General features: G+C 40.9%; 1 protein-coding gene across 1 annotated transcript in view; it reads left to right on the top strand.

Moving 5' to 3' along the window:
* Positions 1-23586, top strand: part of LOC126355569 (pickpocket protein 28-like) — a 137653-nt gene that overhangs the window by 28066 nt on the left and 86001 nt on the right. Inside the window, exons 3-4 of the mRNA XM_050005931.1 lie at positions 9318-9521; positions 21873-22002. Of these exons, the coding sequence (XP_049861888.1) occupies positions 9318-9521; positions 21873-22002 (334 nt within the window). The remainder of the gene's footprint in view (positions 1-9317; positions 9522-21872; positions 22003-23586) is intronic.

Here is a 23586-nt window from a genome sequence, read left to right as displayed (position 1 = left end):
GGCCTCTCTGGTAGGGGTCCAACACACTCAAGCAACATTCTAGAACCACTGGCATGAGTGATTTGTAAGCAATCTTCTTTGTAGAGTGACTGCACTTCCACAGTATTCTACTCCCTGATGTCTACAACCCGCTTTACCTGGGACATTACCTGTGTGATCATCCATTTAATATCCCTGAAAAGTGTTACACAGAAGTATTTGCATTAGTTGACTGATTCCAACAGTGACTCATTGATATTATAGTCATAGGATACTACGTTTTTCGATTTGTGAAGTGCAAAATTTTACTTTTCTGAACGGTTAGAGCAAGTTACCAATTTCTGCATCACGTAGAAGTCTTATTGAGATATGACTGAATATTTATGCAGCATCTTTCAGATAGTACTTCACTATAGATAACTGCATCATCTGCAAAAACCCTGATGTTACTATTAATATAGTCTGCAAGATCATTAACATACAACATGAACAGCAATGGGGCCCAACACACTTCCCTGGGCACACCTAATGTTACTTCTGCATCTGACAATGATTATCCATCCAAGATAACATGCTGTGTTATTCCTTCATAAATTAGCTTTACCACTATTTAATCCAGTCTGGTTGTTATTAACGGAACCCAAATTGACATTCTATTTTCCAGTTTTTCTTTTGCTTTATTTAAGTAACCCAGGTGATCTAATAATTTTAATAGTGGTTGAGCTTGAGGCGATCTTGCCCCAACTAATATTTTCGTTATTTCGTATGGAAATCTAGTTATCAGAACTTCTGTTAAATGAATTTCATTTATTGTTTTATTCAAATACGAAGTCTGATTTTGATAGTATTCAGCAAAGTTTCTGTCTCCGTCTCAACTAACGTTGTATGGTTTTTGGTCCAAATAACCCAAATGTAAGACTGCTCTGTAGGTTTTTTTAACCAGTACTTTGCTGTAAATGCATGAGAAAAATCACCAACCATGGCAAATCGGCTCAGATACATTGACTATTGTAGTGCGTCTTTCTTTAGGTAACTAACCATGAATCTTATACTCCTTTGACTACCCTAGGAAGGTGGTAAAGCTCCTTGTAATGACTTTAAAAAATTACAAGGTGCACTGATACCTCGAGACTAAACCTTGGAAAGTGACTGATACTAGTTATCATGCACAATTTTAACTCTTATGTTAAACCACACCTATTATTATCAGGCACACACACATGCTCATTATTTGCATTCGTGTTTGATGACCCCCAGACCATAAAGTTCTTCCTACTACTGAATCTCATTCTTATTTTGTTAATTATTTTCACTTCTCTTGTGTGTAATATCCTGCAGTAATAGACTGACCGAGTTTTCCTCTGATTCTTTTGTTTTCCTACTTAATTATTAACTTTATCATACTGTAATTTCCAATTTAGGATTTTCGGTTTTTACAGAGTCCTGTCTGCTTTTCAATTTTTCTGTAGATCTTTTAAATTCGTGCCTATCTTTGCGTTTACCTGTCCTTATGTGATAACCTGTTCCGATTTTTCTCTGTCCTTCTTCGATTTTTCTTAACCCTTTCAAATAATTAGTTCTGATTTTTCTTGTACCTTCTGAGTAATCGTTTCCGCTTGTTCTTGTCCCTTTTTGATAAGCTGTTCAAAATGAGCATCATGCTCTGCATCTATGTTTTTATTTATAACAAAGTCAAAAATTCGGTATTAAAAACCTAAATTAATCTTATCACCAACTTTCATTAATTGTGAACAATTAAGACACGCTATCCAACAAAAACAATTATCTAACAAACACCACAACTCAATACTACCTTGCATGATTAAAATTCTACTTGAGGACCAAAGCACTTAACATAAAATGGTATTTTATACTCATAAGTCTTTCAGCAACTACCTCCTCCAGCTCACTACCTCAACTGTTACGACATCTAGACCATAACTAGAGTATGTACCAGTCCCATAGATCATCTCACTCAGGATGTAAGTTTACCGTATGAGAATCCCACCTTTGCTGTAGACTGGCAGTAATCCTCAATAGAGATGCCCATTGTGTCTAACCACAGTCTAACTAACTTATAACTAAAAATTTATTAACTTCCTGCGCTATTTAACATTTAATATTTAAAATTCACTTTTCAGAGTATGACGTTATTTAAGCACAACTAGAATCACTGAGTCTACAAGCTACGTCTTTGGCCATCCAACACATCCTTGACTACAGGATCTACAAATTATTTTGTACTGCGCCACTTTTTAAATTAATATGACTGAAAATTTAATTTACTTAACATTGTATAAACAAGTGCGAGAAGTGTAATTGTCGCTCTATGATCGACACTTAGCATTACGCTATAGTTTAACTGGTTCCTATTTGCTATCGCCCCTAAATTACGGTTCTTTAGCACAAAATATTTAGTGTACGTATAACCAATTTTAGTTTTAAAGCGACTTTTTATATTCTTGCAAAGAATCCTTAGTTCTTAATCACACAGCCTACGACACATAAAGAACACACTACACTTGGTGAGAGGAACTGTCATTTGTCAGCGCCATCTACCTTGGCAACGATGCATTGCTGGACACATGTTCATAGGATATTTTTTCCTCCACTTCCTATCCTTGCAGTTTCTCGATTTTATTAACTTGCACCCTGTATGTCGCAGACTAATACCAGTGTGTTATCGAAAATTTATTCAGACTGAGACCATTTAAATTAACGTTAAGAATGGATATAATGTCAATATCAGTGGCAAAAAATAGCTTCTTACATGATGTTTCTGTTTATGAAATTTCTGTCAAGCGAAAAATTTTGTTGTGTTCAATGTATCACAGTCTCACAGAGATTAAACTTCAAGCTAAGCCATTGATGTATTTTATTATCTACACTGGCTTTCTTTTCTTTTTCTTTTATGAAAGTAAATCTGATTTCCTTTGCTTTTTATTTTTGCCAAATGCAGTTAGTATTGTAATATTTATAATCAAAGAGATAGAATATCAAAGAGACGCAACACCGCTATCAGAGTGAAGGAAATGGAATAATCCTCCTCCATGGTTTTGGAAGTCAAAACAAAAGTAAATGGTTCGTGATAATATGTAAGAAAATCATGAAACCTAGCCTAAAATTATAAATTCACAAATTCACATAAAGTTAAACACATGGGTGTTGTATCTGTACCGGTATATAACACAAATGAACAAAAGCGCCAACAGATAACATTTTTAAACAGTACACACATGAAATAAGATATATTCGCACGGTTATACTGCTTCTGTGCATGCTGTTACACACTGCGCAAACTTTGGGCGTGATTTCAAATGTAAATGCGCAAGTGCATATCCTACAAGTTTGTGCACGTACCATCTCGCTTCTAAAAAAAAAAAAAAATAGAATGACGGGTGACTAAAATGAGAAAGCCACAACCACTTTCAACTGGCATTCGTCTGAAATCAGAAACAGATCAAGTGTCGCCCCACACTTGTTAATTTTGAGAGTATGCATCGTAATTCGTTGTTTCTGTATTATAACTTGAGTTAATGACATTAAGCTGTTTCAGAGCAATGGCGCATTGAAGATTTATCACAAAAACTTGACTCTCGGCACGGTATGTTATTATCAAATTTCAGTTAAGGACACATAAACTGTAACATTCCTTAGGAGATTCTAAGACCAACGATAATAATTTTCGACAATGTAACCAATCGCTGTGGTCATGCGCTTGAAGACGTGCGGTAGGGAAGTCGAAGGACGCTTTTTCGCCTCCTGGTAAATGCCTGGTACATTAACATATTTAACGGTTATCAAAAGTAAGCCAGGCGCTATTTCCTTACAGTGCATCAGCAAATGTACTCTCCATTCCTTAAACCATCAACCAACCTAAATCTTTTGACAAGCCGTAGGCCTTTTGTCATCAACTTAGGGTTCTTCTAACTTCCTTCTTTTTCGCCCCGTCAGAGAAATCTTATTTAAGTATATTTGTCCTTCCCTTGTACTAATGAAGTTAGACCTAAACTCAGTTTCTTTCCATTATGGACATTGCCTTAAATTTTTTTGCATTCTACATCTACATCTACATCCATACTCCGCAAGCCACCTGACGGTGTGTGGCGGAGGGTACCCTGACTACCTCTATCGGTTCTCCCTTCTATTCCAGTCTCGTATTGTACGTGGAAAGAAGGATTGTCGGTATGCTTCTGTGTGGGCTCTAATCTCTCTGATTTTATCCTCATGGTGTCTTCGCGAGTTATACGTAGGAGGGAGCAATATACTGCTTGACTCTTCGGTGAAGGTTTTGCAGAACCATCACAATATTAATATATATAGATAACTTATCAACTGCAATTTAGTTATATTATATGAGTTTGGTTGGCGAATTAACAAATCGCCTTTTCTACAAACGTTATTTTACGGTGTGAAAATGTTTTGCGACTATATTTTGGATTACTTAAAGTTAGTTTCGAAATATTAATTCTGATCTTTACTTACAGGTACCATATTTTTACTACAGATAACGCAATGTTTCTGATGCTACTGTCAGTCCAGTCAGTGCTAATGTTCACTAGTTATCATATCAGTTTGACGCCATATTTGAACTTCGTTTACTCTCTCTCTCTCTAACTCCCCACTCCCTTCCTCTTCTCTCCCTCTCTCTCCCCCCCCCCCCCCCCCCTCCCTCACTCTCCCTGCATGTGTATGTATGTGAGTGAGAGCGCGTGCGCGAGCGCGCGTTTGTGTGTGTGTGCGTGTGTGTGTGTGTGTGTGTGTGTGTGTGTGTGTGTGTGTGTGACGGAGAGAGAGAGAGAGAGAGAGAGAGAGAGAGAGAGAGAGAGACAGAGAGAGAGAGAGAGAGAGAGAGAGAGAGAAGGAGTGAGTTTGTGGCTGTGCCTAGATTTTATTGTTTTTGAATGTGCTTCTACGTTAGTTGGGTGATGGTTGTGTTCTATTAAGTGTTCAGGAAATGTACTATTGGAGCTACTATATTTTAGAGCTCTGTGGTGGTCTGAATACCTTGTTTTAAAGTTCCTGCATATTTGTCATATTACTACTAACTGGCATGGGTAGCACAGAAGCTCTTATATTTCTGATCAGTTAAATTTATGTTTTGGTGTTTCCTGTGTTCTGAGTTTTTATGTGTTGTGTTGTCAGTCCTATATCTTATTTAAAGTCCCTGTTTCTTTAAAATGTCGCTTAGTCTGTGAACTATGTTATTAACAAGACAGTAATCGGTGAGCCCATTGGCAGTCCTTCCCGTTGGGAATAAAATTCTTTGTTGAACTGAAAGTAATTTAGCGCTGCTATATTCGTAATCGTAGTTGATATTTTATCAATGTGTGTGTCTTGCGTTCCCTTGTTGGTTTAGTCCTTGTGTGCTGACACAAATAAATTCAACAGATCTGGTATATATGAACTTCCATACAACTCACATCAGTCACTATACTTGTTACATATATGCCTGGATTTTAAAAGAAAGTATTCAGAACACCGCAGAGTTATAAAAAGTAACAGCTTCATTAACACTTTTGCTGACCACTTAATAGCCTACAACAGTCATCCAACCAAAGCAGAAACAGATTTAAAAACACTAAAATCCAGCCACAGTCTGTAACATAATTTTCACTACAGCAAAACTACCACACAGCATTAGCAGAAAGAAAACATATTATAAACGACTACACTACTCTACGCAACTGCACGCTATTTCACACAGTGAAGGAACTGTACTGAATAGAGGATGCAAACATATAAACACACACACACACACACAGAGAGAGAGAGAGAGAGAGAGAGAGAGAGAGAGAGAGACAGAGAGAGAAAGGGCAGAGAAGAGAGTTAAAGATTAAATTTGATGCCAAACTGATGTGAGAACAAACGGACAGGAAATGGACATGCAGAAGCAACAGAAACACTGTGTCTTGTAAAATAAAAAAGTGCTAATCTAAAGTGAAGCTTCCCATAGACAAGAGTCGCGTTTGTGTGTGTATTTCAAAAGCTATGAACAGATATCTCGACAATGATTGTATGTTAATACCAAATATAATCTCTAACAAATACTAGAAAAGAAGTAGAAAAGTTTTGGGATCTCCTAGCCCAAACAATAAACTAAGCAAGTATTAACAATGTTATGATCCTGTTAGGGGACTTCAATGTCCAACTCGGAAGGGAAAAGAAATCCTGGGATATCATTGGGAAATGGGCTCCACATAAACAAAAAAATAAGAATAGTCAAAGACATGTTGAACTCTATAGGGAATACAAACTGATCTCAAAGTCCACATACTTCAAAAGGAGGCCAAACAAACTTAAAACTTGGAAACATCCTGATTGGAGAAAAGGAGAATGGCAGATGGATCATGTATTTATGGGCATATACTTCCACAGAGAAATCTACAATGTTAAAGTATCAAGAGGGTAGATACAGGTTTAGTTTATTACATTGTCAAAATCAAAATTAAGTTTGCAACACTAAAAAAAACCAACCAAAGTGCAATGAACGAAAGAGGAACTTCAATCCAAACCAATTAACTAGAAATGATAAATATAGGGAACTCACACAAAACATAAAACTGACACATAATTTAGAAGAACTGGTTCAAATTCTCAGGCAACATGCAGAAAATTCAGCCCCATGTAAAGCACATGTCTAGTGGAACTCAGAATGTGACAAAATTCATGAAGAACGATGTCATGCATGGTTGAAATATCAAACACACAAAACCGAAGAAAGTGCAGCCAACCTCAAAATATGAGGAAACAGTTCACACAAATTATCAGGCAAATCAAGAGGAAATCACAGAAAGATCTAATCGACTCAATAGAAGAAAATTACCACAAAACCAATCCCAGAGACTTTTACAAAATGTATGGAAGACAATTGCAAAAATTTACCCCTCCCACATTAATGCTGAAAAGGAAATATGGAAAAATGGCACATAATGACAAGGAAAATGTCGAAATCATGGCAAAGGCGTTTAGTAAACTTTTTAATCGTGAAGAACCCCAGGAACATTTAGCAATTAATACAGACACACCCATCAAGACTCCACGTGATCTCATAAATCCTCTAACAATCCAAAAGGTGGAAACAGCACTCAGAGAGATGAGGAGAAGACCAAGTGTTTGCAGAAATGTGGAAAAATGCCAGTGATACAGTTCGAACATCCTTACACATAGTCCTAACAAAAATCTGGATAACAGAAAAGTTCCCTGAACATTGGACCACAGCCTTAATCCAACACGCCACAAAAAAGGAGATAAAAGCAAACCAGATAATTACAGAGGTCTCTCTCTTAGACTGCATAGACAAGATTTTCTCCAGAATATTATACAAGAGGAGCAAAGAACAACTAGAGGAAGAATTAGGTGAATACCAAGCAGGTTGGTTCAAATGGCTCTGAGCACTATGGGACTTAACATCTGTGGTCATCAGTCCCCTAGAACTTAGAACTACTTAAACCTAACTAACCTAAGGACATCACACAAAACCCATACCAAACAGGCTTCAGACCTTGGAGAAGTTGTGCAGAACAGGTCATCACTTTAAAATTAGCCATAGCATGTTACAAGAAACAAAATGAACCTCTTGTAACAACCTTCGTGGACTTTAAGAAGCATATGACTGTATCCATAGACCTTCAATAATAAAAATCTTAAGAAGTTTTGGGCTCCATACAAAATTAATCAAATTGATGGAACTCACCTTGACCAACACTGTATCAAAAGTCAAATTCAGGGGGAACTCTCTGAGCCGTTCATCACAAAAACAGGTTTAAGACAAGGAGATTGCTTGGCACCCTTGCTGTTCAACTGTGCTTTAGAATGCATAATGAGAGGATGGTACAAGACTGACACAAAGGAACATCCAAATTGGAATTCCCAAAGACAACATAAGTTTAAATTGTCTAGGATTTGATGATGACCTTGCTCTTTTGTCCAACAGTATTCAGAAAACCAAACAACAACTTATCTCACTACAGGAAATAGCACAGAAAAAACAGTCATAATGTTAACTGACCCACCACTCATAAATAACATTGCCTTAGGAAACCAAGAAATCAAACTTGTAGATAAATTTAAATATATGGGAGAAATCATAACATATAACCTCAATGAAAAGCCAGCATGGCATAACAGAATAAACAAACTGACTAGAGCACAATCTATCACCAAGAACACCACAACAAAAAGAGCCTGTCAATAAGAACAAAATTAAAACACTACAAAACAGTCACTCAACGAAATATCGTACGCAAGTAAAATTATCTTCAAAACAAACTAACACTGCACAAATAGACAAAATACTCAAAATAGAGAGAAGAATCATCAGAATGTGCATCAACAAATCTTACCAGAAAGATGGACGCTGGAGAGTAGCTACAAATGAAACAGTCTACAAGGAAATAGAACCAGCAATAAGCGCAATCAGAAAGAAATGAATTTCATTTTTCGGATATCTAATCAGAACACCAGAGAACAGAATCATCAGGAGAATAATATGAAAATTGTGGAATAGTAAGTGCAACATTAAGTGGAATACAGAATTAAAGGAAGATATGGATGAGCTACAGTTTGCACTGGAAGACCTAAGAAACAAAACTGACAAAGTCAGAAAACTCACAGAGAAACAAATCAGACTGCAAACTAGAATCAACAAACAGGCAATAGGAAGGGTGATATCCGATGAAGAAAGAAGGATGAGATCCGAGAGAATGAAGAAATATTGGACTGACAGGAAAATGAAAAATTCTTTGTATAAGGTTGGCTAGAGTGGTCCAATGAAGGCCATAAAATGTAAGTAATAATAATAATAGTCACGAAATATTTTAATGCAATGAAATTACGTTTATAGACAAAGCTATTGGTTAACTCGCCAACCACATTCACAGTAACATCACTGAGTTGCAGATGACAAGTTACCTGTACACAGTAATGCAATGTGGTCCAAAGTAACTCAAAAATGTCGAAAAATTTAAGGGAAGTGACAACAACAGACTAAAACGGATTTCAGGCCTAATTTTGTTAAATCAAATATTATTGGGACTTAAAAACATGTTTACTAGCTACAGAATTTATTTTCACAACAGTCGGTACTGAAACCCAATAATTTTGCCTGCAAACACTGCTACTTCAAGAGGTTCGAAAGTAAATGGTGAATAATTCAAAGTTCAGCTTTTAGTAACTTCACTATCAACAGCCCATTAAACACTAACGAAAAAGAAAGAGCCATGTCATACAGGTTTCAAAGAACACTGAATTGATTGTGCTTGAAATACATTGTTGTAACTTCAGTGTTTACACAGAAATGCCTTGCGGCACAGACGTCTGCACGGCAGTTGTTGCAGGTTCTTCTGGCTGCTGTCGTTTCTGCTGGCGGTGGCGGCCGCCACGTACTACATCACCATCCTGTACCAGAAGTGGGACGACCCAGTGATCGTGACGCTGTCCCCTACGGCCACACCGCTCAACGTGCTGCCGTTTCCGGCCGTGACTGTCTGCAACATGAACAGGGCCAAGCACTCTATAGCCACGAGGATCATGGAGTCCCAGTACGTAACCCTGAAATATATTGAGTAAACCTTGCCACTTCCTCCCAACTAAGTCCTCAGAAAAAAAGTCACCAACCATTTTGGAAGTAAAAATAACAGCCGCCACCAACTAAGTGGTATGGATTGCAGCGACTGGGAGGACAACTACACGGGAATCGTTTTGTTCAGTGCGTCCGTGGGTGTAGTAAAGCGTGGTGTCTGTCTCTTTCATAGCATATGGCATGAGCCACAAGGCAGATGCGCCGGAGGAAGAAAAGTCAGCCAATGTCTTAGGCCTGCTTGCCGGAAGTGGCAGCCATATCTATGTGCAAGAAATTCATATCAGACAAGGAACAGAAAGATGGACAAGGTAAACAGAACCAAACGGTACGTGTGTATGCACTTAGCGAAAAATAGCGAGATAGATGTTCCCGCAGGGCGTCGAAGCTTGTCATTCTTGTAGCGCTCCTAAACGAACATTCCAAAGATTAGATTAGATTAGTACTTGTTCCATAGATTAGATTAGATTAGTACTTGTTCCATAGATTAGATTAGATTAGTACTTGTTCCATAGATTAGATTAGATTAGTACTTGTTCCATAGATCATGAATGTGACATTTCCTAATGATGAGGAACGTGTCAGGTTAATAAAATTTGTCTATACAAGATATTACACTACACAAAATACTACATGACACTTAATATTTTAAATTTTTTTTTCGGTGAAGGGTGGGGAAAATTGCCCACTTGCTATATCCAAAAATTCATCTAATGATTAGAAGGAGTTGCCATTCAGAAATTCTTTTAATTTGCTTTTAAATACTATTCTGTCAGAATTTTGATGTGACTAAAGACTTTTGTGGCAGCATAATTGACCCCCTTCTGAGCCAAAATTAGATTTAATATTCAGTAGTGAAGATCATACTTTCTCCTAGTGTCGTAGCCATGTACACTGCTATTACTTTTGAATTCTTTCGTATTGTTAATAACAAATTTCATAGGTGATTATATATATTATGAGGCTACAGTGAAGATCCTTAGCTCTTTAAATAGGTGTCTGCAGGATGATCTTGGATGAGCTCCACTAATTATTATGATTACACGCTCTTGTGCAATGAACACTCTTTTACTCAATGATGAGTTATCCCAGAATATGATGACATACGAAAGCAGAGAATGAAAATAGGCCTGGTAAGCTAATTTACTGACATGTACACTGCTGGAAATTGAAATAAGAACACCGTGAATTCATTGTCCCAGGAAGGGGAAACTTTATTCACACATTCCTGGGGTCAGATTCATCACATGATCACACTGACAGAACCACAGAACCACAGGCACATAGACACAGGCAACAGAGCAGGCACAATGTCGGCACTAGTACAGTGTATATGCACCTTTTGCAGCAATGCAGGCTGCTATTCTCCCATGGAGACGATCGTAGAGATGCTGGATGTAGTCCTGTGGAACGGCTTGCCATGCCATTTCCACCTGGCGCCTCAGTTGGACCAGCGTTCGTGCTGGACGTGCACACCGCGTGAGACGACGCTTCATCCAGTCCCAAACATGCTCAATGGGGGACAGATCCGGAGATCTTGCTGGCCAGGGTAGTTGACTCACACCTTCTAGAGCACGTTGGGTGGCACGGGATACATGCGGACGTGCATTGTCCTGTTGGAGCAGCAAGTTCCCTTGCCGGTCTAGGAATGGTAGAACGATGGGTTCGATGACGGTTTGGATGTACCATGCACTATTCAGTGTCCCCTCGACGATCACCAGAGGTGTACGGCCAGTGTAGGAGATCGCTCGCCACACCATGATGCCGGGTGTTGGCCCTGTGTGCCTCGGTCGTATGCAGTCCTGATTGTGGCACTCACCTGCACGGCGCCAAACACGCATGCGACCATCATTGGCACCAAGGCAGAGGCGTCTCTCATCCCTGAAGACGACACGTCTCCATTCGTCCCTCCATTCACGCCTGTCGCGACACCACTGGAGGCGGGCTGCGCGATGTTGGGGCGTGAGCGGAAGACGGCCTAACAGTGTGCGGGACCGTAGCCCAGCTTCTTGGAGACGGTTGCGAATGGTCCTCGCCGATACCTGAAGAGCAACAGTGTCCCTAATTTGCTGGGAAGTGGCGGTGCGGTCCCCTACGGCACTGCGTAGGATCCTACGGTCTTGGCGTGCATCCGTGCGTCGCTGCGGTCCGGTCCCAGGTCGACGGGCACGTGCACCTTCCGCCGACCACTGGCGACAACATCGATGTACTGTGGAGACGTCACGCCCCACGTGTTGAGCAATTCGGCGGTATGTCCACCCGGCCTCCCGCATGCCCACTATACGCCCTAGCTCAAAGTCCGTCAACTGCACATACGGTTCACGTCCACGCTGTCGCTGCATGCTACCAGTGTTAAAGACTGCGATGGAGCTCCGTATGCCACGGCAAACTGGCTGACACTGACGGCTGCGGTGCACAAATGCTGCGCAGCTAGCGCCATTCGACGGCCAACACCGCGGTTCCTGGTGTGTCCGCTGTGCCGTGCGTGTGATCATTGCTTGTACAGCCCTCTCGTAGTGTCCGGAGCAAATATGCTTGGTCTGACACACCGGTGTCAATGTGTTCTTTTTTCCATTTCCAGGAGTGTATATTGCCAAAATTTGCAATGACCGTAATAGCATAAGTAGCTGAACTCAAACGTTTCAGCAGATTTTCAGTGTGTTTTTCCAGTTCAACCCCTCATGAATGCATATACCTAGAAATTTTGAATATTCTACCTTAGTTACCGATTTCTGATCGAAGTCTATGTTTATTAATGATGTCATTCCATTTACTGTGTGGAACTGTATATACGGTGTTTCGTCAAAGTTTAATAAGAGCCCACTGGGAGAGAACCACTTAATGACTTTCTGGAAAACATCGTTTATAATTTCATCAGTTAATTCTTGTCTGTTGTGTGTGATAGCTGTACTTGTATCATCGGCATCAATGTAATTTTACATCACAGGCGCATCTGGAACTGAAACAAGGAACATGCTGAAAACTGCCTAGTCAGTTGTCTGTATACCGTGGGTGAAGAGCCACGTGCAGTGAATCTCGGAGGGCTGGAGAGTGGTACGTCAACAGAAAACTCTCGTTATTCCCCCAGTAAAAATTTACAGTGTCGTGTTCATCGTATACGGCAGCGAACGTTGTGGGAATCTTGCGAACAATATGTGATGCAAGATGGATAAGGTTGAGTGTAGGTTACGTACGAAAGAGCGAATCGTTTGGTCAAAGTGACATATGTCTTGGATCATTACAGCTATACTGAGGGCGAAAAAATTCTGCTGTGCCATTTTCGTTGGAACCATTCCTCTGTTCGCTTTAATGAATCCAAATATGGTTGGCCTGAAGGGAAGTCCACACTCCTGGGAAATGCGAGTTGAGCGCCTTATCCACTGTAACAGTCAATTCGGTAGGACGATCACATTACCCAGTCCTATTTTCAGGGATGGCAATTCTCGCGTCCCTTGGTGTAAAATAATGACTTCCTGGCGTCTGCATGAAGAATCACACACCATAACTGTATCCTGAGTTCACTACCCTAACTGTATCCTGAGTTCACTGAAATATTTTGAGTTTGTCTGAGAACGGTCCACCATTCATTCACTGACCTGGATAAGCTCTCAAACGACAGTGGTTGGGCAGTGATAATCTTCTATATGAAGATGTTTACCCAGTCATGGCACAGCGAATGACTGATGTTGTCGAACCTCATCGAGATGCCATTCACTGTGATGGCGCAGAAATTCAGTATGCAGCAAAGAGGCATGCCCAAACTTGTCGGAAATATTCCTGACACGTAGAGTAATGAAGTGTATGATATGGATACGGGTCCGAAAACGCTTTATTTCCATATTATTGCTCACTTGATGTAAGGGGCAGTTAAATGAAAACAAGACAGGTGGGAAAAATAAGTAAATTGTTTATTATGTCAAAATTATTCGTCGTAACTGTTAACTGGCAGCTGAAGGCCAGCACACACGTTGCTGCAGAGATAGGTGGGAAGCCCTTACAATAGTAGAGATCAGTATAAAGGCATCGATATTTTAGAAAAATTAACATTGTCGGCTGCAATAGTTGCTCACAGCCTATATGCAATAGCATGAAATACAGTATACTGACAAATGTAATCAGATGGTATCGCATTTGGTGTCATTAGTACAGTATACACTGATGTGACAAAAGTGTTGGGATAGCGATATCCACATATACAAATGGCGGTAGTATCGCGTACACATCGTATGCAAGGGCGGCGCATTGACAGAGTTGTCGTTTGTACTCAGCTGCTTCCTGTCAAAAGATTTACGACGTGGCTATGGTCGCCAGATGGGAGTCAGTATACTTTGAACGTGGAATGATAGTTAGAACTTGAAGCATGGGATATTCCATTTTGGAAATCTTTAGGGAATTCAACATTCCGAGATCCACAGCATCAAAAGTGTGCCGAGAGAACCACATTTCAGACATTACCTCTTACAATGGACAACAGAGTGGTCGACCTGATTCTCTAAACGACAAAGATTAGAGGCATTTGCGTAGAGTTGTCAGTGCTAACAACCAACTTTACCCGAAATAATCGCAGAAATCAATGTGGGACTTGCGGCGAACGGATCCGTTAGGACAGTATAGCGAAATTGGGCGTTGATGGACTGTGGCAGCAGACGCCTGACGCCAGTCCCATTATTAACAGTACGACTTCGCCTGCAGCGCCTCTCCTGATCTCGTGACCATATCGGTTGGATCCTAGACGACTAGAAACTGATTTCAGTTGGTAAGAGCTAAGGTAGGGGTTCGAGTGTGGCGTAGACCCCACGAAGCCATGGATCCAAGTTGTTAACAAGGCTCTTTGTAAGCTGGTAGTAGTTCCATAACGGTGTGCGTTGTGTTTACAGGGAATGGACTGCGTCCACTGATGCAACCATTGACTGGAGATCGTTATGTTTGGCTACTTGGAGACCATCTGCGGCCATTCATGGACTTCATGTTTCCAAACAACGGTGAAATTTTTATGGATGACTGTGCGTCATTTCATAACATTCTGGACAAATCTAGTGAATGGTTTGGTCACTCAGGTCGCCCGACATGATTTCCATCGAACATTTATGGGACACAATCGAGAGATCAGTTGATGCACAAAATCCGACACCGGAAACACTTCTGGAATTATGGACGGCGATAGAGGCAACATGACTCAATATTTCTGCAGTGAACTTCCAGCGACTTGTTGAGCCCATGCCAGGTTGAGTTGTTACACTACGCCGGGCATAAGGAGGTTCGACGCGGTATCAGGAGATTTCTTATGACTTTTGTCATCTCAGTCTACAACACGTCAACTACTGGAGTGTCAAAGAGCGGAATTCGGTATAAAGGCACTCGGCTCTTTGCGGTGTTAGTATGTGCATAGGTGTGTTTCTCGCAGACAGGAAACAGACACCATCAGTGACAGAGCGTATTGTGTACATAAACCACGATTGTGACATATTCACGCACTCAACATTTATTATATGATGGAAAAGCAGAAATCGGCGAGGGGAAGGAAGTGGGACTCCCTAATCGCCAAATCTCCGAGAAATTCAACCGTTCATGTACAGTGATTAAAAATTTCCTTACATTCGGAGCATGATGTGACGAAATTGGAAAATATGGGAAAAGTAGAAACTCGAAACGGTTACTTTTGAGCAAAGCAAGGATCACAAACAGTTATTCTTCTCAAATTGTTGCTGGTTTACGATCGCCAGTAACCCCCGACATGTACGACAAATTTTATCAGATCAAAACATCTTGCATTCAAGACACGATTGCAGAAACCTGCTCTAAGACACGAACATAAACAGGGTGAATTGGAGTTCGCTGAAAAACATATATCTTAGACTTGAGAATGGGTTAAAGTTCTCTTCAATGACGAGATACTGAATCTGGATAGTTTGTGTGAATTTCAATTTGAGTGGCAGGATCTGACAACAGGCCGGCCAGTGTGGCCGAGCGGTTCTAGGCGCTTCAGTCTGGAACAGTGCGACCGCTGCGGTCGCAGGTTCGAAGCCTGCCTCGGGCATGGATGTGTGTGATGTCCTTAGGTTAGATAGGTTAACGTAGTTCTAAGTTCTCGGGGACTGATGACCTCAGATGTTAAGTCCCATAGTGTTCAGAGCCATTTGAACTATTTGATCTGACAACAGAGCAGCAGGGAAGAATGAGCAGAAATTTTGGTGGTGGAAGTATTAGTATTTGGGCAGCGTTCTTCGATAAAGGGAAATCACGCATTGCCTAGGTGATCAGTAGAACGAACTCTAATATGTATACTTATACTGATGTACTAGAGACAGAATGGATTAGAATATTTGAGGACCTAGGGAATGAAAATCTAACGTTTCAACACGATAATGCATGTTGACAGGTTTCTGCACAACAGAAAAGTAGCCTGAAGATGAAGATACCGATATCTTACCCTGCCCTGCACGTACTCTGGAGCTGAACCCCGTAGAAAACATTTGGGGAATACTTGCAAGGCGTATCTATCGCAATGGAAGGCAATTTGAGGTCGTACGGGGTACGATTGGAAAGTTTTAAGAATGGATCCGCTACTGCTTACTGGTTTGGCGGGCAGGTACACGGAGGGTGGGGAGTGAGTCGTTGCCTTGTCCTTGAACGCCCTCTGACAGGAAACTGCGTTTCCTTCATTCAGTTCGTTGTGGCATCTGGTTGAGTGCGGGTCTGTTAGGGCTTGTTTCCCGATTCTGTCTGCGTGAAAACAGACGTAAAAACGAACCAACTAATTTTGTTTTAAAAACGGGAAATCAGCTTCTGAGACTTGCGAATTATTAAAAACAGCTTTTGGAGATTTATGAGTCAGTAAAATGTTTTTGTCTGGTTCAAGGATTTAAAAATGGCCGCGAATCATATGAAGATGAACCACAGTTCGGCCGTCCTTCCACCTCAAAAACAAATAAAAATGTTGTGAAAGTTCGCGACTTAGTGCGCTCTGATCATAGACTTACAATTAGGGAGAGGGATGATGTTCTTAATTTAAGTTTCTATTCAATTTTAACTGAAGATCTGAACATGCATCAAGTGTCCGCAAAATTCATTCCAAAAGTGGTGTCAAGTGACCAGACACAATACAGACTTGAAGTGTGCCAAGAACTGATTAAGCGGACTAAAAATGACCCAGATTTGTTAAATAGGGTAATTACAGGTGACGAATCGTGGGTATATGGATATGATCCTGGAACCAAAGTGCAGTCTTCGCAGTGGAAGACTCCAGGTTCACCACGTCTGAAAGAAACACGGCAAAGTCGGTCGAAGGTGAAGACAATTTTGGTCATTTTTTCGATTCTACCGGTATTATGCATCGAATTTACCCCTGGAGGACAGACAATTAACCAGCAATACTACTAATGTGTCCTTGAGCGTTTGCGCAAAAAGGTGCAGGAGAAAAGGCCTGCATTGTGGAAAGACAGGAGTTGGGTGCTACACCATGACAATGCTCCGGCTCATCGTGCCTTCTCCATCATTAAATTTTTGACCAAATTCAACATTCCTGTGCTTCCACAACCTCCATATTCCCCTGATTTGGCCCCTGCGGACTTCTGCGTGTTTCCTAAACTGAAATTTTCACTGAAAGGGAAGCGATTTGACACGATTGAAGACATCCATGCGCCCTTAACACACTTCGGGGAAAAATTTACAGGAATGTTTCCAAAAGTGGAAACACTGTTGGAGTCGGTGTATTCAGTGAGAAGGGGATTATTTTGAAGGAGAGGCATCACAGTAGCATATAAGTACCACCATTGTTCAATTACAAGCCCATTCTTAAAACTTTCCAATCACGCCTCGTATGTGAGCTGAAAAGAGCGATACGAGAACACCGGGCGACAGTTTCACTGTAAGAACTACAAACCTTAATGAAGTCAATGCTGAAGAGAATTTTTAGGTTATCAGGAAGAACGGAGGTTGGACAAAGTACTGACAACGCAATAACACAACGGAACAGTGAGTGCCTTTATATCGCGTTTAGGTACACTTTCACTGCACTGTAGCGGAAACGAAATCCGCGATGAGCACTGAATGGTTTATGCCATGTGGTCGACGCTAGTAGGGCAATGAAGTTAGTCGCCTGTCAACATTACCTTCGTTCAATTGGAATGTCTAACAGTGGCGGTAATCCTAAGAATTACAACCTACTGTACACAGTGACTAAATTTAATGTGACTAAATTTCATGTGAGAAAACGTGCCTTGTAATGTTGGTACGTCCTGTTTCTGTGTTTCTCATGATTAATGTTGCTATGAAGAGAAGTAGAAAATTAGCTATAAAACAGAAATAAAGTGTTTCGTGACCCATGTTGATGTAATACTTTTATTCCTGAGTGAGGAAAGTTTTCTGGAAATTTGGCCATACCTTTTTGTTACATACGATAAATGTTTTATATGTACTATAACAGGGCGTTTCTGTTAATGTGAATGAAGATTTTTTCAAGGTTTCTATGATAGATTCATGCCCGAGACTCATTTTTAGGGGACTAGAATCAAGAGCTCTAAAATTCTCTTCGAATTTATACTAACTTTCGCTATTTGAGAGTGTCCCCATTAAATACGAGTGTCCGTAGGATAAAGAAACTTTGTGGAAAGATTTGTGAAGATACGCGAAAGGGAAATAGCGAGTAAACATTTCAAGTAAACACATTTCCAAATGGGAGGATAACATTTGTTAATTACGTACCATACTTACGGTCCATGATACCAGAGGGAGCTATAGGGGCTAAAAGCTGTAGAAGAAGTTGGCATGGGAGAACATTCTGTGCCATGGCAAGTGTAGCTTCTTCAACAATTTGTGGCGGAACTGGCCGACGGCCTCTTTCCAAATCACCAGTTAATTTGAACTTCCGAATCACGATTTTCAATCTGATGCGGAAAGACGACCTCTCCGTATGTCTTCAGTGAGTCAACACTGGCGAAGCGAAGCAGCGCTTTTGCTGTTGTTTTTATGCAACAGATTTATGAGTAAAGCCCATGTCACCTTATCCAGACACATGTTTACTAGCTGCAAACATATTTCACACTGATATTTGCAGAAGTCAGGTCCCAGATCCACCTGAAGTACTCACTGGCATGCATGAGTTGGCTTTTTCAGCCCCTGTTTAGGAGACAGGAGCAAGCATTATAGTTGTCTGCCACAGGAAGGGGATGAGAAGCAGCAGAGCCCCCTCCCCCCCCCCCCCCCCCCCCTCCGGAAGGTGGATCCCGGCTTGCAGGGTGATGGCGGCCTCCGCGCCCTGTCATTGTAGTCTCGGAAGTTGCAATGCAGCTGGCGAGGGTCGAACTCCATTGCCTCCCTTCGCACTCGATACCTGCAACTGATACAAGGGCTGAGAGTATGCATTGAGCAGTTGGCAGTCAGCGTTCAGCAATGAGAAATTTGTTATGATGGGTGAGGTATTTATGCTGGCGATTTCCATGCTCTGGGTGGATGTGCTAAGTCACTAGGACACTAGGAGAGCAGACAGTAGGAAAACCAGGACACACAATCGTGACTTTAGATTTTCGCAGCTTCAACTTTCAGTGGCTCTTTTCTGCTGGCTCGGCAACTGAATACTTATTGTCGTGTTGTACCTAGCCTACCTTACGACACTCTGCCTTGTCACTAAATGGTGGTGTCTCTCTGCTTCCGTGATGTCATTATGCTTCGCTTGCAGACTTGGACGCTCTGTCGTTCCCCTGTACTGCGATAGCCCCCGTGTTTCCAAGAGGTTCAAGTGGCTCTGAACACTGTGGGAGGTCATCAGTCTCCTAGAACTTAGAACTACTTAAACCTAACTAACCTAAGGACATCACTCACATTCATGCCCGAGGCACGATTCGAACCTGCGACCGTAGCAGTCGCGCGGTTCCAGACTGTAGCGCCTAGAACCGCTTGGCCACTCCGGACGGTTATCGTTTCCAGTAACCCGCTCATCATTTCTCCCTAACTGGCAGTCTACCGGCCGTTGACACAGGCGGTTTAGCTTCTGGGAACTGACAAAACATCTTGGAGGAATTTTTAGTGTCCACCAAGGTTTTTGTGTAATTTGAACGATGTATTGGTTTACTAGCGGCAGCTGTTGACAGTTTCTGTAAGTGCGCACTCTGCTCTGAGCTGCACATCCGTTCAGTTCGTACCTTGATGTTGTAGGCTTACGACGTTACATTTGGCACTTATGCCATTTCTCGTATGTTTTGTGCGACTTTGTCGACAATGGTAAGGAGAGGTGGGCTATAGCGTGGTGCGGCAACTGTTGTCGCAGGAAAGATGGACAGGAGAAGAAATGATTAATGAATAAGTAATACAGCAGACAGGAAATGTAGTTAACTTGTATTTCCCCAAGCATACGAAGACTCGTGACGAATGATGCAACAAAAGATAGTCCTGCTCGTAATATCCTAGAGGAAAAGTCTCTCTGTACTAAAGCACGAATTATGAAGACGATTCTGCGAGCAGGCGGCGTCTGTGTAGCGTCATATTGCGAAGTCGCTTCGAGCACCAGTGCGCCATGTAGTTGGTCCCGGTCATCCACTATCGCGGCGGCACAGGGCGCTCCAAGTTACTGGAGTCGTGGCACGGCGAGCGTGCTGCGTTGAGCCCGCCGGATCCGGCACGCCCGATATCTGCGTCTCATGGAAACTTGCAGTTCCGTTGTTACGGCGCCCGTGGGGTGGTATCGATACGTGAGACCTCATCTTCAGCGAACACTTTTATATTTTCATCATCCTATTACTGACGAATAAGCTGACTTTACACTGTCTTAAGAGTGGAATGTGTTCCCGCTAAGATTGATACGTGTGCAATTTAAATTTCCGGAGGTCTGTAATTTGTTTTTTATACATTATCCAGACTCTGAAAAACTATTCTTTTACAGCATTATATAATTCTTCTTTTAAGATTTGTAGAACCGATGACGGCAGTACGTTTCTATTAAAACCAGTCATCGTAAAATAAATAATATTTAGCGATCTTGGCTTCAGAAGAAATTTCTTTCGATCTGTTTTAATATTGTTATTATATTAAAGCATTATATGTGTTTTATTGTACTTAAGAAGTTTATTATTATTATTGTTACTAGTACTGATGAAATTATTATTAATACGCTATTCTTTTGTGGCACGTTTAAAGTGGTGACGGTATTTATATTTGGGGTGGAAACGGAGGGTAGCAAATTCTGACCCCCCCTCTCCACACTGCCCCACCCCACCTACCCACCACTACCAAGGGACCCGAATCCTGGACTTCAGCCTGAGTGTGCAAGTTCCTTAGACGTCAGTATCGCTTTACTTCTGCCTTGCTCTCTCACCTGCCACTTGGCTCCCTGCAGCACCGGAATTGGGTCATCGTTAAATACATAACTACTGTTTGTGAGTACAACACAAAATATGCTTTAGTAACTCTTCTGTTTAACTGGAAGATCTGTAGGAGGAAGATAAGCAGTATGGCTGCTGATAGTTATTCCCCCTGTCTACGACAGAAGAATTGACGTAGCTACACGCCCTATCTTCGATGATTCATTGATGATAGTGATGTAAGCAGTTATCAACAGGTTATACTTTAATCTATCAAGGAAATTGAAACAGTTTCGCACAGGAAAATCGATAGATAGGTTGGTTTCTTTGTATATCTTTGAAAGAAATACTCATTACTTATCACTTATTGAAAGGCCCTTCTTCTTATACAAGACTCTTACATATTATAGGATAGCATTATGACTCAATAACTTGACAACCATTGTTATTGAGAGTAGCTTTGTAAGTTTCATTACAGTCACTGTTAGGGAAACGTGCTTCTAATTTTATAGTCGTGTGCTAGAAACTGCAGCTGTCTCTGAAACCCATTGTCCTTCAGGAACCATATAAAAGCAATGTCAGTGAAGTAATCGTAATCTTAGTTTTCTCTGTTTATACCTCTTGATGGGACAGTTTTCGAATGCAATTTTTTTCGTGTTTTGTCTTATTACAGTTATAAAAAACGATAAACCAAAAAGAATTAGAGATTTAAAAATAACTGCAACTTCAATGAAAATACAACCGTGCAAAATTATCATCAGATGGACATGATACATTTATGAAGTGCCAGGTAAGTCTGGTAGATGCAGCAATTCTGTCTTGATTTCAAACTGCCTGTGTTTCTTTCACTTTGATAGAAGAAGTATTAAAATTTGTTTTATGGAATTAAACAATATACGTGTTTAAACAAATAATAGAAAGCAGGAATAATGAGAGGGAAAAATTATTTGAAGTGAATGTATAAGTACTTGCTCGTTTTCCAGCTGTCTGCTATTCACAATGAATTTACTCTTTTCCAGAGATCGTGATGACCAGACCAAATTAGAGAAGCGTTTATTAAGCACATTCTGCGATCTTACAGAAACTGAAACTGACGTAACACCTAACATCACGAGCTCGTGGGATGCTGTAGAAAAATTCCTGGTGAAGGTACGTAAGATTATCCAAATTGCTTCGACGAGCCCAGAGGCTTACTTGAAACATGATTAAATACTATAGACACACGTTTTATGTCTTAGCAGTGGGTGAGGATTTCCTTGTGGTGAAGTCTTAGACAATCCAACTCCATGACATCACATAATGCAAATGACCGCACATAACTGGTAGCACACTGACTCATCCTAAAATTAACTTTTCCGGCGACCTTTGTGTCTGAAGCGTGGTTTAGAACTCAGCCCTTACACATTCCTGCTATCTGCCTCTGATAACTTCCGTTCCAGTCCAGCTGTAGAATCCGATGGCAGAACAATCCACTGAGGAACGACATTAGTCAGTGTTCGTGGTCGTGCTACTACGCAGAAGTTACTGGTCACACGAGATCTGGGCTGTCGAACTGTGGCAGAAAGTTGTGCGGATCGATGAGTTACGGTGCAAGGCAGCTTACCCAGAAAGGACTCTGTAGGCCTCACGAATGACTGGCAAGCTATATTCGTCTGAATGCGTTTTGGCGTCACTATAATTTGGTAAATATAGTGCAGTTCTATAGGAGTTTGTTTCTTTGATCTTCTCCTAATACGCGGATAATTTTGTTCAATAGTGTTCAGGAAAAATGTTTTAGACGCCATTATTGTTCAGGCTGGATTTCATTAGAAGTCGTTGGTCTCAGCGACTGTGAAATGATTATAATCACGGATGAACGCAGCAAACAGTCACGTATCAATCCGTATTTTATTGCACAATAAGGTATACTTCAGAATAATTTTTGAAGTCTGTTTTCTTAAAACCTGATTATAGCCTAATTTAGCATCACACATGGGCAAGCTCGTTCCACATTATTTTTCATTATGTGGATAGCGCAGTATTACCTAACTCCATATCTGTGTTATTTCAGTCTGCTTTTACTTATACAGTGCAAAATTTATCAAAATTTCTAATTACATACTAGGAGTTTTTGTTTAATTTTTTCGTTTTATTTTTATTTTACTTTTTTTGTGGAACTGATACAAATTGCAATTTGTAACTAGAAGGTAACTAGCACAGGGGGCGCCTTTTACTATTACGTACGCTGTGGCTGGCTGTGTAGGCTTGTAAACTGCAGCCCTAGTATGAGTTATGCTATGTGTGACGTAAGGTCGTTATCTGGGCCTATAGGACTCGCTACTAAACTTCTTACCCTGTAATCTTCAGTTAATACAGCTGCTCAGTGCTTCTTGATACAAACAATTCTAAGGCATGATTCCTATGTTTTCTTCTCCTATTCCTTTTAGCACTAATGATGGCCATACTGTAGCTGATGTCTAACTAGATAGGCAATAAAATGCAGATCGATAAACGACTGTTTGCCGTGTTCATCCCAATCGACACAGCTGTTCCCACAGTGTTACAGCACTAGGGTGTCGGACTTCATTAATATTAGCTTGATAATGGTCTACATCTACTACATGGCTAAACTGCATATCACACTTACGTGCCTGGCAGAAGGTTCATCGAACCATCTTAGCACTAATTCTCTATTATTCCACTCTTGAACAACGCGCGGAATAAATGGACACTTTCTCCGTGCCGGCTCTCATT

Source organism: Schistocerca gregaria, chromosome 3 (genome assembly GCF_023897955.1).
Source record: "Schistocerca gregaria isolate iqSchGreg1 chromosome 3, iqSchGreg1.2, whole genome shotgun sequence".
In the NCBI taxonomy this organism is placed as follows: Eukaryota; Metazoa; Arthropoda; class Insecta; order Orthoptera; family Acrididae; genus Schistocerca; species Schistocerca gregaria.
Note: the sequence above shows the minus strand (reverse complement) of the source record. Positions and strands in the feature narration are given on the sequence as shown.